The sequence below is a fragment of the Acanthopagrus latus genome, chromosome 19, assembly GCF_904848185.1.
Source record: "Acanthopagrus latus isolate v.2019 chromosome 19, fAcaLat1.1, whole genome shotgun sequence".
In the NCBI taxonomy this organism is placed as follows: Eukaryota; Metazoa; Chordata; class Actinopteri; order Spariformes; family Sparidae; genus Acanthopagrus; species Acanthopagrus latus.
The window spans coordinates 20265185-20277903 of NC_051057.1; the positions used below are offsets into that span (position 1 = coordinate 20265185).

At 42.2% G+C, this 12719-nt stretch overlaps 1 protein-coding gene across 4 annotated transcripts in view; it reads left to right on the forward strand.

Moving 5' to 3' along the window:
* sh3kbp1 (SH3-domain kinase binding protein 1) overlaps positions 1-12719 on the forward strand; it is a 36652-nt gene that overhangs the window by 19847 nt on the left and 4086 nt on the right. For 2 of the 4 annotated variants that reach the window (XM_037079318.1, XM_037079320.1), the window contains exons 5-17: positions 29-58; positions 443-587; positions 725-804; positions 2547-2636; positions 7953-8022; positions 8477-8571; positions 8707-8802; positions 8925-8976; positions 9072-9143; positions 11490-11631; positions 11720-11790; positions 11926-12032; positions 12132-12266. In XM_037079318.1, coding sequence (XP_036935213.1) covers positions 29-58; positions 443-587; positions 725-804; positions 2547-2636; positions 7953-8022; positions 8477-8571; positions 8707-8802; positions 8925-8976; positions 9072-9143; positions 11490-11631; positions 11720-11790; positions 11926-12032; positions 12132-12266 — 1185 coding nt within the window. The remainder of the gene's footprint in view (positions 1-28; positions 59-442; positions 588-724; positions 805-2546; positions 2637-7952; positions 8023-8476; positions 8572-8706; positions 8803-8924; positions 8977-9071; positions 9144-11489; positions 11632-11719; positions 11791-11925; positions 12033-12131; positions 12267-12719) is intronic. The other 2 variants (XM_037079319.1, XM_037079321.1) reach the window with 2 other exon arrangements.

Genomic DNA, 12719 nt, shown 5'->3' on the forward strand with positions numbered 1-12719 from the left:
AACATGTCATTTCCTCGCTTCCTCACAGAAAGATACATGCCGGAGCGGTGGTCCTCAGGTGCGTTACAACAGCACCACACCTTTTATGATCTTTTAAGTTCTTATTGACGTGGATTTAATTAACAAAATGGGAGCAAAAAAAAAAACAAAAAACAAAAGTGTTGGGTGTGGTTTCGTAGATAGTGCTGAAATAGTCGGCTTTATTTAAAGGAACCAAGAGTCGGAGTTGACCTCTAGTCTTCTGGGAGTTCGCACCATCTGTGTGTGGCGCAGAAATTGAACTCCACTTCTCCTTATTAAGTCTGAACTCTGGAGACAGTGAAGGAACCTGAGACCAGATCTCAACGGCTCATGATGTCGCAGCAGATCACACGTGTATTTTGTGCTTGAAAACCAGGAAAAGGAAAAAAAAAAAAGACATGTGTGATTCCTATTTTCCCAGGTGGAGGAGGGCTGGTGGGAAGGGTTTCTGAACGGGAAGACTGGAATGTTTCCCTCCAACTTCACTAAAGAGATCCTGAATGAGTCGGACACGCCCTCTTTAGACACGCCCACCTCGCAGGAGGATCTACGCAGCGGCCGCACCAGTGAGTCTCAGCCAATCAGACGACAGGAACACCACATAGGGGAAACACAACAAAATGACTCCGGCTATTTATATTTATGTGGCAGTAAACGTTGTTGTCTGTTCTCTCTGTGTGTGTGTGTGTGTGTGTGTGTTCAGGTAAAGACAGCCCGGGCAGTGAAAGTGATGGAGGAGACAGTCGGTCAGAAACAGGGTCGGGAGAAATCCAGCCGAAGAAGGTAATCAGTGACGTCTGAGAGTCATCAATCATCCGCGACTACAGAACAGCTAGTCTTCACACTTCATTATAACCGTATCACAATGTTACCACCATTTATAGTGCTGTAAAACACCAGACTTCCTTGTAATTGTTGGTGGAAAGTACTGTACAAATTTGAGGCACTTCCACTTAACTTGTCTTTTTATTTTCACGCCACTTTCGGAGGTAAAGAATGAGTACCAGGTGTTTTTCCCTGTAATGGATTGAACAAGTGAAAGTGAAACTTGTCCCTCTACCTCACAGAAATGTCACTTTTGAGGTGATTGTGTTTTATATTTAGTGTAAGGGGAATGTTTCATTAGAAATTAGACAAATATACTTACCTGGAGTTACCTTTTTTCGTTAAAGTATGTACATAAAAACCCCCTGGTGCCTACATTACCCACGATGCAATGGAGTGTCTTCCAGAGCCACAATAGGGTTTATACTTTTCTTTACACATATACAGTAGCACTGTAAACACACTTTAATGAGCACAATTGGTGGAGTTACACTTTAAGTAAAAGTATGTACATAAAATCGGGAAAACTTACTTCAAATAATAAAAGTAAAAGTACACGATGTAGCAAAATGTCACCTGTAAGAGAGACAATCATCAAAATAGTGATGATAGTCCTTTATATTTACATAACAGTAACTATAAGGACTTTTTCTGAATACTTCCTCCTCCCACTGTGAGGCGCAGATTTGGTTGAAAATGGAGCAGGGTTCCCTTTTAACACAAAAACAGGAAGATGACTGTTTTTCCATAACAAAACTTGAAAAACAAAGCCACATGCTGCTGTGAAGTCATCGACACAGAGGTCACCGGCTCACAGCTATAACTCTAATGCTGAAAACACCTGTAACTATTGAATGAGTTCATTTTGAACAATTACCACTGGGACAGCAGGCGTTGTCAGATTCACAGCGAGAGCAGAGTTATTGAAACGTCCATCGAAACTCAACCCACTCCTGCAACTGTGCTCTGTGTGCGACTCAGGGGACAAATGAAGTGATATTTAAAGGAGTATCTGTTGGCGTACACTCACAACTGTAAAGTTTGTTGTAAAAAGTGAATTATCAACTGGTGTCGGGTCTGTGAGGCTTTGACTTTCCTTAGTAGTCGCACTATGCAGACTCTGCTTGTTGTGCAATAGAAAAGGTAGCTTACTGAATCGCTGACTGCAACAAGAGAGGGAACCAAGGACGTTTCGGAGGGAACTCGACACTCACATCGCTCTTCACAGCGAGCCATGACACATGACTGCTCAAAAATGACCTTATTACCAAAAGAATATAAATATAAACTGAGAGATAAAAGAAACTCAGTGTAGGGACATTTTTCCCACCACTCCTGCCTCCCCCGCAAACTACGCCTATGCTGACAATGTGGCTAAATTCACAGCTTGTGTTTGTGCAGCTCATGGTTTACATCTTCTACAAGGTCACAAATGTAATCTGCTGACCATGAAAAGGTCAGACGGAAGCTGTTTATCAGACGTATTTTGGGAACAACATGAGCGTCTGGAACGTAGAGAGAAACAGTGGAGAAGTGAGATAATGCTGCAGCAGCTATGACGCTGACTCTGTCTCTGTTCCACCTGACCTTTTTAAAGCTAACAGAGTGTCAGTGTTTGAGACTCAAACCGTGATATATATTTTTGGGTGCATTGTCCCTTTTTTTAAAAAAAAAATCCCAACGTTCCTTCGCCTCTTTAGATCCGAGGGTTCGGCTTTGGTGACATCTTCAAAGACCAGCCCATCAAGCTCAGACCTCGATCGATGGATGTGGAGTCAGAGGTGGACAAGGTGAGAGAGAGACACACACACACACACACACACACACACACACACACACACACACACACACACACACACACACACTTGAACAGATGCACATTGTAACATGGGCGCAACTATTCCAACATTTTTTGATACTATGATCATTGTATTAGTAAGTATCGAGGGGAAGGAAGTCCCCAGTCTTGGCTCCTCCCCTTCCTCTGTTTCAGTTTTACAGCACAGGAAATGGTGTTAACGTTCTCACACACACACACACACACACACACACACACACACACACACACACACACATCCTGCAGTGATTTGACAAGCAAAGCAGAAGTGAGAGCTCCACGGGGGCAGACAGACAGAGAGGGAGAGAGAGCGTCGGGGAGGTAATACAGCGGTGCACTGACGTTTTCATATCCACACACACACACACACAGACACACACACACACACACACACACACACACACACACACAGACACACACACACACACACACACACACACACACACGCTGTCTCCTGCTGCCGGAGCTCCGTCCGTCTGTCTGTGTTTAACTGCAACCAGAGGAGAGAGGACGGTAGGGTCAGCTTCTGTTTCTGTTCCTCTCTTTTCAGTTTTTAGATTTTTGTTTTTCATTGTTCGTCTCTCTCATGTTTCTTCTTCTTCTTCTTCTTCGTCTCTTTATCCTCAGCTCTTCTTCTTCTTCTTTTTGCTTAATGTGCTCCGTTTTATGTGAGATCATGCTGTTTTGGTCACTCAAGAAGTTTTGGTGGAGTCGGTGGAGTTAAATCTACAGATAAACATGCAGAAAAACAAGTTGGATTTGTTTTGTACAGTTTTTCTATTTAAACAACCAAATATTGCAGAAACTGGATACGTCTGTGTTTTTGTGAAGAGTTATTTGTCTGTCTAGATACAATTTCAAAGGCTGTCTCAGACTGCCAAGATTAAAGTTTTTTGGGGGGAACAAAAATAGTTTTTGAGTCATGAAAATAATAATGTTTATGGACATGGAATTAAAGGATCACTGTTAAATGAATTGCCAACAATTTTGATAATCAATTAATTGGTTGAGGTTGTTTTTAAGAAAAAAAAAGTAACAAAAAAATCTTGCTTCGGCTTTTAAAATATGAGTATTTTCAGATTTATGACAGTACGCTAAATATCTGTTGGTTCATGGCCAGTTGATGATGTCATCTGCGGCTTTTGGAAACACTGACTGACATTTTTCTGTAATTTTTTGGATCGATTGATCGAGAAAATAACAGACAGATTGTGCAGCTCTGTCTGGAAAGCTCTCTTAGTAAAACCGAAAGAATCTGCATGTCCAGAAACCACCAAGAGGAAGAGAATGTGGGTTTTTGTTATTTTGGTGAAGTGACCCTTTAATGCCCTCTGCATAAACTTGACCATTTTCTTGAGTGCCTCTGTCAAAACACAAGTCTTGGCAGGGAGAAAGTACCTTTTAAAGCACATTTTTACTGTGTAAAAAAGATGTAAAACTCTTCCTGCTGTCTTCTTGATTTATCAGCAAACCTAAAGTCAACTGAACCAGAGAGAAGAGCTGAGATAATGAAAGGAAAATAATCAGAGACACAGACTGACATAAGATGAGTTAGGTGGGTGAAGAGAACAAAAACCTGGATGTGAAAAGGCTTTTATCTGTCGGTCGGAGCGTCCTGTAGCTCCTGCAGATGTGCAGCATGAAGAGTGCGCTGCTGTGTTTGTTCTGGAGGATGTTTGTCAGCCGGTCCTGCTGAGTGGGAGGCTGTTACGTTGCTTTATGAGTGAGACGAGTCTCCCTGCTCTCTAATGAGGCTCCGGAGGAGGTGACAGCAGAGAGTATCCGTCCGGGATGGGGGGGACGCTGAGTCATGTGAAGCCACGTCAACTTCAGACGTGAACAGGAAGGTCGGATGCTTGTATGCGTTTGCAGCAGTGCGGCATCGCCCGCCGCGTGGATACACAATGATGGTGTGCTAGTTTAGGTGTGTTTCAGGGCTCATTTTGCTGGCTGGCTTTTGTGGCAGTCTTCAACATCTGGCGTTTGTGCCAGAAGAAGGGGAAGTTCTAGTGGGTTTTTTTTTTTTTTTTCCTCGTTGCGGTGAGTCAAAGTCAGTCGGTCATGCGATCAGCTGAGCCTTCAGTGTAAAACAAGCGTCTACAGTTTGAACATTGGGAGAGGAAGTTGATTCAAGGGCAGGGTCATCCGACAGGCTCTTCTGTGGTAGGACAAAATGAAGAATTTGCATAAAGATGTGTTGTAAGGGATGAATGAAATTGTAAAATAAGCATGTTTTAATCCATGTTTAGATCTTTTTGAGTTGCCTGTGATGTGGGATCGCAGAAGCTAACAGAGAAAAGCCCAATATGCGTTTCTTTTTGTCTTTCTATTCAGGGTTGGGAAGTTTTCTGTCCTGCAAGGGAACTATAATCACTTCCCAAGCATCATCAAATCACTCTCTAGTTTGAGTTACTAGAATCATTTTGTTATGGATTAGTTTAACTTGGACAAAAATGTATTATTTCCTAACAATTAACATTTATCAGTCAGGTTTTTTTTGCCTTTTAAAGGTGATATATGTGAGAATTTGGGTTTAAAATGCTGTAAATCGCCTCTGTACTTTTCCCCTTGACATCAAACTGACCTCAGTCGTTCTTGGAGGCTGTGTTCAGTCGTGTTTCAGTGTTCAGCTGCGTTTACGTGACCCAAGGTCTGGTCCAGACTGAGCCATGAGCTAATCGGCTAACTTGACTAGCTACAGTAGGGATTTGTAGTAATTGTCATGAAATTTGGTCCACACATTGATGTACTTTTCAAGGTCAAACTTGTCCAGTTCTTCAGATTATGACCAAATATCTGCTGCTGCACTTTGTTTGTAGCGCTAAGTAGCAAATGTTAGCCTCCTAACAAGCTAAACTAAGATAGTGAACATGGTAAACTTTAACCTGGAAGCATCACCGTGATAGCTAAGTAACTGTGATAATCTAAGTGTGCTTACAGAGGCATTTAGCTTATTAGCTAGTTTAGCTTTTAGACTTTAATGTGGCAAAGAGTTGCACTGCAAACATAAAGTGGCTAACATGTCCAGCAGTGTTCACGTTCGGCTACTGAATCCAGTTGAGCTGATCCCCGTCACCTGTGGTGACTCCTCCTGTGATCCAAGGTCCTGGTTTGGACAAACTCTAGGGCCACTGGCTCCACAGTTTACTGAGTCATCAGCTAATTAGCTAAAGGTAGCTATACAGCCAAGGATAGCTAGTAAAGAGCAGCATTTACATTATTCTGAAATGGGCTGTTCTACATAATGTGTATTTTTACCTCTTGTACTTTGGGTATGTTATGATGCTGATATTTTTGTGTGCCTGTGGTGACAATCCGAGTATCGTGTGTCTGCATTGTGTTTACAGGATGTTGTTTCACGCTTTCCTTGAGAAACCCGAACCAGAGCAGCTAAAATGAAACCATGCAGGACTTTGCATTTCCTGCCTCCGTTCACACTTTGTTCTGCAGGTGGAGATTTGGTTTACAGAGATGCAGCTGTGAAACAGTAAGATGTACAGTGAACGCAGCTTCAGGGTCATGTGAGGATGCGCCAGCGCTCAATGAGAAAACTATTACTTCTTTTACTTTTTGAAGTCCGGCTACTTCAGATCCTCGGACGTGAAACCGTCTCCGTGACGTCATGATGTCTCAGTGCTTGTGGCACCACATGGGTCTCGTTACAGAGAAGGGGAAGGGTGTAGAGAGAGGAGTGAAGCTGGCGGGGGAGGCCGTGTGGGGTTTTTTTTTCTCTGAGCTGAACAGAACAGAGCCGTGTGTGTGTTCGGGACAGACCGGGTCTTGTGAATGAGTGTGCGTGTGTGTGTGTTTTCCTGTGGAAGAGCCACCCTGGTTCCACAAACACGGTCGAGGGATCCACTCCAGCCGGAAAACAACGGCTTCTTTAACAGCCTGCGCTGCACACACACTCATACATACACTCATACACACACACACACACGCTCTAAATCCGATCTCGTCCTCTCTAATTAGCTGGTTAGATTGGAGCTGTGGGGCAGCTCTGTTCGCTGGAGAGAAGTGATTATTTCAATTTAATTGTTGTTTATTTTTATCTTTCAAGGTATGATTCTTATTTGCTGCTACCAGTTTAATGTGTGATTCCACGTCATTCTAGCGACATTTCTCTGCATTTCTTGGTGGAAATGTTAACTTAGCACTTTGGTTGAGAGTAAAATGTCTCAGCAACCTCTGTAACATTTGTCATGAACTTTGGTTCAGACATTAATGTTCCCCACACAATGAAATATAATAACTTCTGAACCTAAACTGGCTCCATGACTAAAGTGACATGACAATAATAACATCAAATCTGTCAAATTCTTCATTTTTTCTAACCAGATAGCTGCAGCCGCACTTTGCTTTTAGCGCTAATTAGCAGATGTTAGCATGCTAGCACACTAGAATAAGATGTTGAACAAGGTTTGACATTAAACCAGGAAAACAATTAGCATTTAGCTCATTACCTCATTTGCCAGTTTAGATGTATAGTGTGGCAAAGTGTCAAACAGAGCAGCTAATGTGGCTAATATGACTTTGAGTAATTTCTCGTAATTTTTATTTTTATCATTTATGTTTATAGTTTGAAGACCAGCAACATCTTCATGGACGCTCATGAGGATCTAAATAAAGTGAATAATAGTGAATAAGCTTGTGGCATAATGGGCTAATTTTTTTTTTATGTAGTGTTTACTCCAGCAGAAAAATAAATACCCAGTGATCTTTGAGAAACCCAGAAAGTCCTTTTGACAATTTTCACTGCTTTTATTAATTATAAATATTAAATATTTTACGCAACAACTACATTTTTTTAATCCTGTTTATGAAAATTGTGACTGTTTCTTGTTCTGGTTTCTGGAAATGTAGTTAAAAATTGTATTTTTGTAAAAAAAATAAAATAAATCGGGGCTGTGTTGAAACATGAAAATATTAATTCTGCATTATCTGCATACATTTCTGGAAATTTCTAGTTAAAACAATTTCGTGGCAACATTCAGCAGCAAGATTTTAGTTTCTGCATGAATATGACAGTGTTATCTTCACCATCACGCCAACGTACAGCTGGATCAAACCAGGTCACAATATCCCTCCAGAGAGGTTGGTGAATCTCACCACATTAGGCAGGAAGTCGCAAACCAAATCAGAGCGGTTAAACCAAACATGCAACATAGAACCGCTTGAAAATGATTATATCTACTGTAGATGTAAACGTATCTGCAAGTTTTGCATCACAACTAAAAGTGTTCTTCCATTTATTTTTCAACTAACCCAGGCCAGCGAGGGGAAAGCAGCAAACGTCACTCCGGAAGCCATGAAGACCGAACCAGACAGCAAAGCCAAAGGTGAGAAGATACGGTTTCATGGTCAGCCATGTTTCCGTCAATGTACGTTTATGTGCATGTTAAAAGTACTGCATCAGAAAAGGTTGATGGAGAATGTGCAAAATACATTTTTATGCCCACAGTAGTTTTTGATTTTCCTATTTTGGAAAAGACTAAATGTGGAAACGTGTTTTTCTATGAAATGCAACTCTTTAACATGGCTGATCGGCTGTTTCTACTAAGAGAGGAAGGAAAGTTTTCCGAGCTGTTTGACATTATCAGGAAACACAAGAACTTTTCTTAATAGGCAGGAAAAATCTGTGTCCAAAACAATCTTTCCAAGTGGAAACAATAAAAAAACAATGCAACATCTTTTGCAGGGCATGTCTTACTTTTAATTCTAGATCAATATCTCCTCCTCTGTTTACGTGTGTCTTTGCTTCGTAGTTTGATTTGATCTGAATGTGTCTGGCAGGGCGGGAGCAGTGTAAAGTCCTCTTTCCTTATGAAGCACAAAATGAAGACGAGCTGTCGATCAAAGAGGGAGAGATCGTCAACATCATCACGAAGGTAAACCGGTTTTATGACTTCATTCTCACACATTTGCATCATTTGATTTGCTTGAAAACACAATTTGCATCCAGGTGCACACAAAATACATTATGAATCGTTTTGCAAGCGCTCTGCTGTGGCTCTTCTGTTCAGGAGTGTGCAGACGCCGGCTGGTGGATGGGGGAGATCGGAGGAAGGCAAGGCGTCTTCCCAGACAACTTTGTCAAGCTGCTAGAAGTGGAGAAAGAGGTGAGTTCAGCGCGAGGACACACCGGCAGAAAGATATCTGTTTGCTGTGAGGTGCGAAGCTGAGAGAGTCTCAAAGACCTGACACATTCTTGCTGTGTTTCTGCATCTGTTTGTGTTCTCAGAGACCAAAGAAACCTCCTCCTCCCAGCGCGCCGTCAGCCAAACACACCACAGGTACACTCACACCGCCGTCTTCTTCTTCTACTTCTCCGCGTATGTTTTTATGTTCTGAGAGAGAAAATAAAAAGCCTGTGAACTCTGACCTGTAGAGAAAAAGTCGGAGGTCAAGAGGGTTCCTCCCGAGCGACCTGAGCACCTGCCTCAGAGAGACCAGGATCGAGGTACAGTCCAGACCACTTCGGTCCTCTTCAGACCGCCTTCAGCCTGCAGCTCCTGCAGCAGCTCTAAACTTTCCGCTCCTTCTGATCTGTTCAGCCGACAGATCTCTAACTAACACGCTTAATACGACTAATCCAGCATCCAGAGGGAGTCACGATGCATCCTCAGGTGCTCCCAAGATTTAAAATAAAAACAACACACACACTTGAAGAGCTGCACCAATTAGCTGTCAACTATTTTGGCAATCGATTCCTGTTTCTGCAAAGTGTTTATGGCTCCACGCTTGACATATCTGTGACCAGAGGCATTATGTTATCGGGTTGTCCGTCCCATCTCAGCAAACACTGATATCTCAGGAATGCCTCGAGGGATTCTTCTCCAATAAGTCACCAATGTTCGCTTGGACTCAAGGACGAATTTATTGGAATTTGGTGGTTGAAGTTCAAAGGTTAAAGTCAAAAGGTGACCTCACAAATCTCATTTTAGGCCCTAACTTTCATACTTTAACTATGACTGCACCATGTGTCGAACGGCTCTGTCGGTCAGTTACTCACCAGGATTATAGATTTTCACCAAAAACTACACTTAATATGGTTGATTAAAGTCTACAATACATAGGCAACACTCTGCAAGTTTTCTACTTTCAGCTACTAAATTGTGAACGCTTTCTAGTTTCTTTACTTCATTATGACGCTAAACAGAATATTTTTGGGTTGCAGACAAAACAAGACGTAGGAGGACGTCATTTTGAAGATCCATTTAAACTGTAATTAAATACATTTTACTAAAATATTGTTTTAACTGACTTGTTATCAGAGTTATTGCTAATAAATAACCTTTGTAACTAATCAAACTTTCACTTTAATCTGCCGTGTTTCCGCTTATATAACCTCAATGTCAGCAAAATGGTGTGCCAACATTTTCACAGGCTTTCTGAGTTTTTCTTTTGACTTCAACCGAATTTCTGTGATTATTCTGAAGCCACATGAATCTGTTATGATTAATGTCGGTGTGAAACTGGACACTTTGGACGGTTTTAATCTGTAAATGGAGCCGAACGTGCAGCAGGTCTCCGTCAAGGCTGGATGCTGAAGTACCAGCACATCACAGTGTGTTCGTCCTCCTCTGTGAAGCGAAGGGAACAGAGCTCCGATTGAAGAAATGGTGTCAACATCATTTTGTGTGCAACAGGAAGCTCTGGGCGCTGTGGTTTTGATCTTGACAAACACTGGCACCGACACACAAGCCTCCTATTATCTCTACACTTGTCTCAGTACATGCTGCCCCACAGCTCCAATCTAACCTACATCATTACATTTTTAATTAAAAAAAAATAGAATTAACTTGACAAATTGACTTATTTGAAATGCCTCTCAGACAGTATTTGATCCCCGTCCCAAGCAGTGGGAGTAAAATTAACAAAACAATGTAAAAATACCTGAATGCAAGTACATCTCCTGTTTACTCATAGTAAGTAAAAGTTATTTGCAAAATGTACAGAAGGCAATAAAGGTAAAAATACAGATAGATTATCAAAATATACACTATTGAGTTGTGAATATATTGTAAGTGTGGTTTATTTTATCATGATGATCATGTACAAATGCTTTCTTACACCTCGTAAGAGAATTGAACATACTGATACCTGAGATGGTGAAAATTAATCAGAAACTGAGAAAAATTATTTTTGGGGCTGAGACTCATCCTCCATCCACGTTTTCTGGAAATCCGTTCAGCAGTTTTTGTGTAATCCTGCTGACAAACTGACTAAACAACAAACAGACGAGCAGCCACAGACGAGAACATAATCTCCTTCCTGCCACCACTCTGACACCTGATCATCCTAATCCTCTTTGGCTGCAGTCGAATAGTCTGTTTTTTTGCTGATGAAGCATCCAAACTGAGAGAAATTAAGTATTTAAGAGCTGTTTGAACTTTCTAAACGCAAAGGAAACGTGCTTTAATTCCTCCCTTCTCTTATTCTTTCCTCATGCATTCTGCTTCCCATCTTTCCTTGACCTTGTTGACGTTTCCATCGAGGTTGAGGAAAACTGTTCAGGACGCAATGTTTTTTGACTTTTTCGCCTTCTTTTATTTTTCCCTCCTGTTCTTGCAGCTTCGGGCGCCTCCAGACCTTACTTCACCTCCCGTTTTTTACCCTTTAACTCTCTTTGGCTCCTCCTCAGTCGCTGCCTTTTACTCCTCATCTTCATCGCACTCCTACTTCACCGTCACCTAAATATGCATGTCACCTCTCCATGTGTCTTTTTATGGTTGTGCAGTCTGTTTTGTTTTTAATTATTTGTGAACATCCGTGTGTGTTTGTGTGATTTTGTGTGCGTGTGTAGGTGAAGAGTTGAAGGTCGGAGACATCCCCAAGCCCTCCCTCCCATCTCTCCTTCCTAAGAAACCCCTCCCCCCAAAGACAAGCTCCTCCTCCTCCTCTTCCTCCCATCCCCCGCGGCGTCCCGAGAGACCGCCCACTCTAGCGTCAGTACACGCTCACACGCAGACACACACATCCTATACATCCCCGAGAACACACAGCCTAACGTTGTCATATGGTTTACCTGCTCAGGTGTGAAAGCCCCAAGTCTGAGGGCGGGGCTTCGACACCAGATTCTGCCCTTGACAGGTCACATGACGCCGGTGAGTCTGACTGACGCGAGCATCGACCAATGAGATGAAGATGTGGTGCCTCAGTGACAGTCAGAGCGTCTCCTTTTTGTCTCTGTCTGCATTCAAACCTTTAAACGTGTGTTTTTGTGTTTCTGGTGTGTGCAGACGTGGACCTGGACGCCGTCGTCGCATCAACAGAGAAGCTGAGTCATCCAACGGCGTTGCGGCCTCGAGTCACAGACCGCCGGCCTCGCTCGCAGATCATCACAGCAGTGAGAGTTTGTTGTCAGACTGTCATGATCCTGAGTTCTATCTAACAGTCCACCGTCACAGTCACGATCTTCCTGTTTCTGTCCGTCTCTCTCTCACAGTCTTCCCTGTCCACGGCCGATCTGGACGCCCCTGCAGTGGAGGACAGGAAGGAGAAGGACAGAGTGAAGGAGGAGCCGGAGACTTTCTCCAGATCCATAGACGTTTCCCTGAGAAAAGGAATTCCCACCGTCTCTGTAAGACCAACCTCACTGCACCGCCTCGCACTGTTCAGTCCATCCAGCAGAGGGCAGCACAACACAGATTTAATGTTTGAGCAGTTTTAAATCTTATTTGTTGTTCCCCATGAACACTTGAGATGATACTTGTTATGTTAAATAGCACAGTCTATTATGTTTTAGTAATGTTAAGTTTATGTTTAATGCCTAACACGTTCGAAAATCACAAAGGTGTTAATTAACGATTGATAATTGCTGAGAAATGCTATTTCTTCTTGAGTTTTGTAGTACTTTTAGCACAATTTGAGTTTTAAAAGGTTGATGTGTTTCAGCTGGCAAAACAGTATCACCTCAACGTCAGTTGTATGGAGGGCCGACATTGCCAAAATTAGAATGAAATACAGAAATGACAAAATAACAAAAAATAAAAAAATAAAAAATAACATAAATCTATGCAATATTTTGTCAATT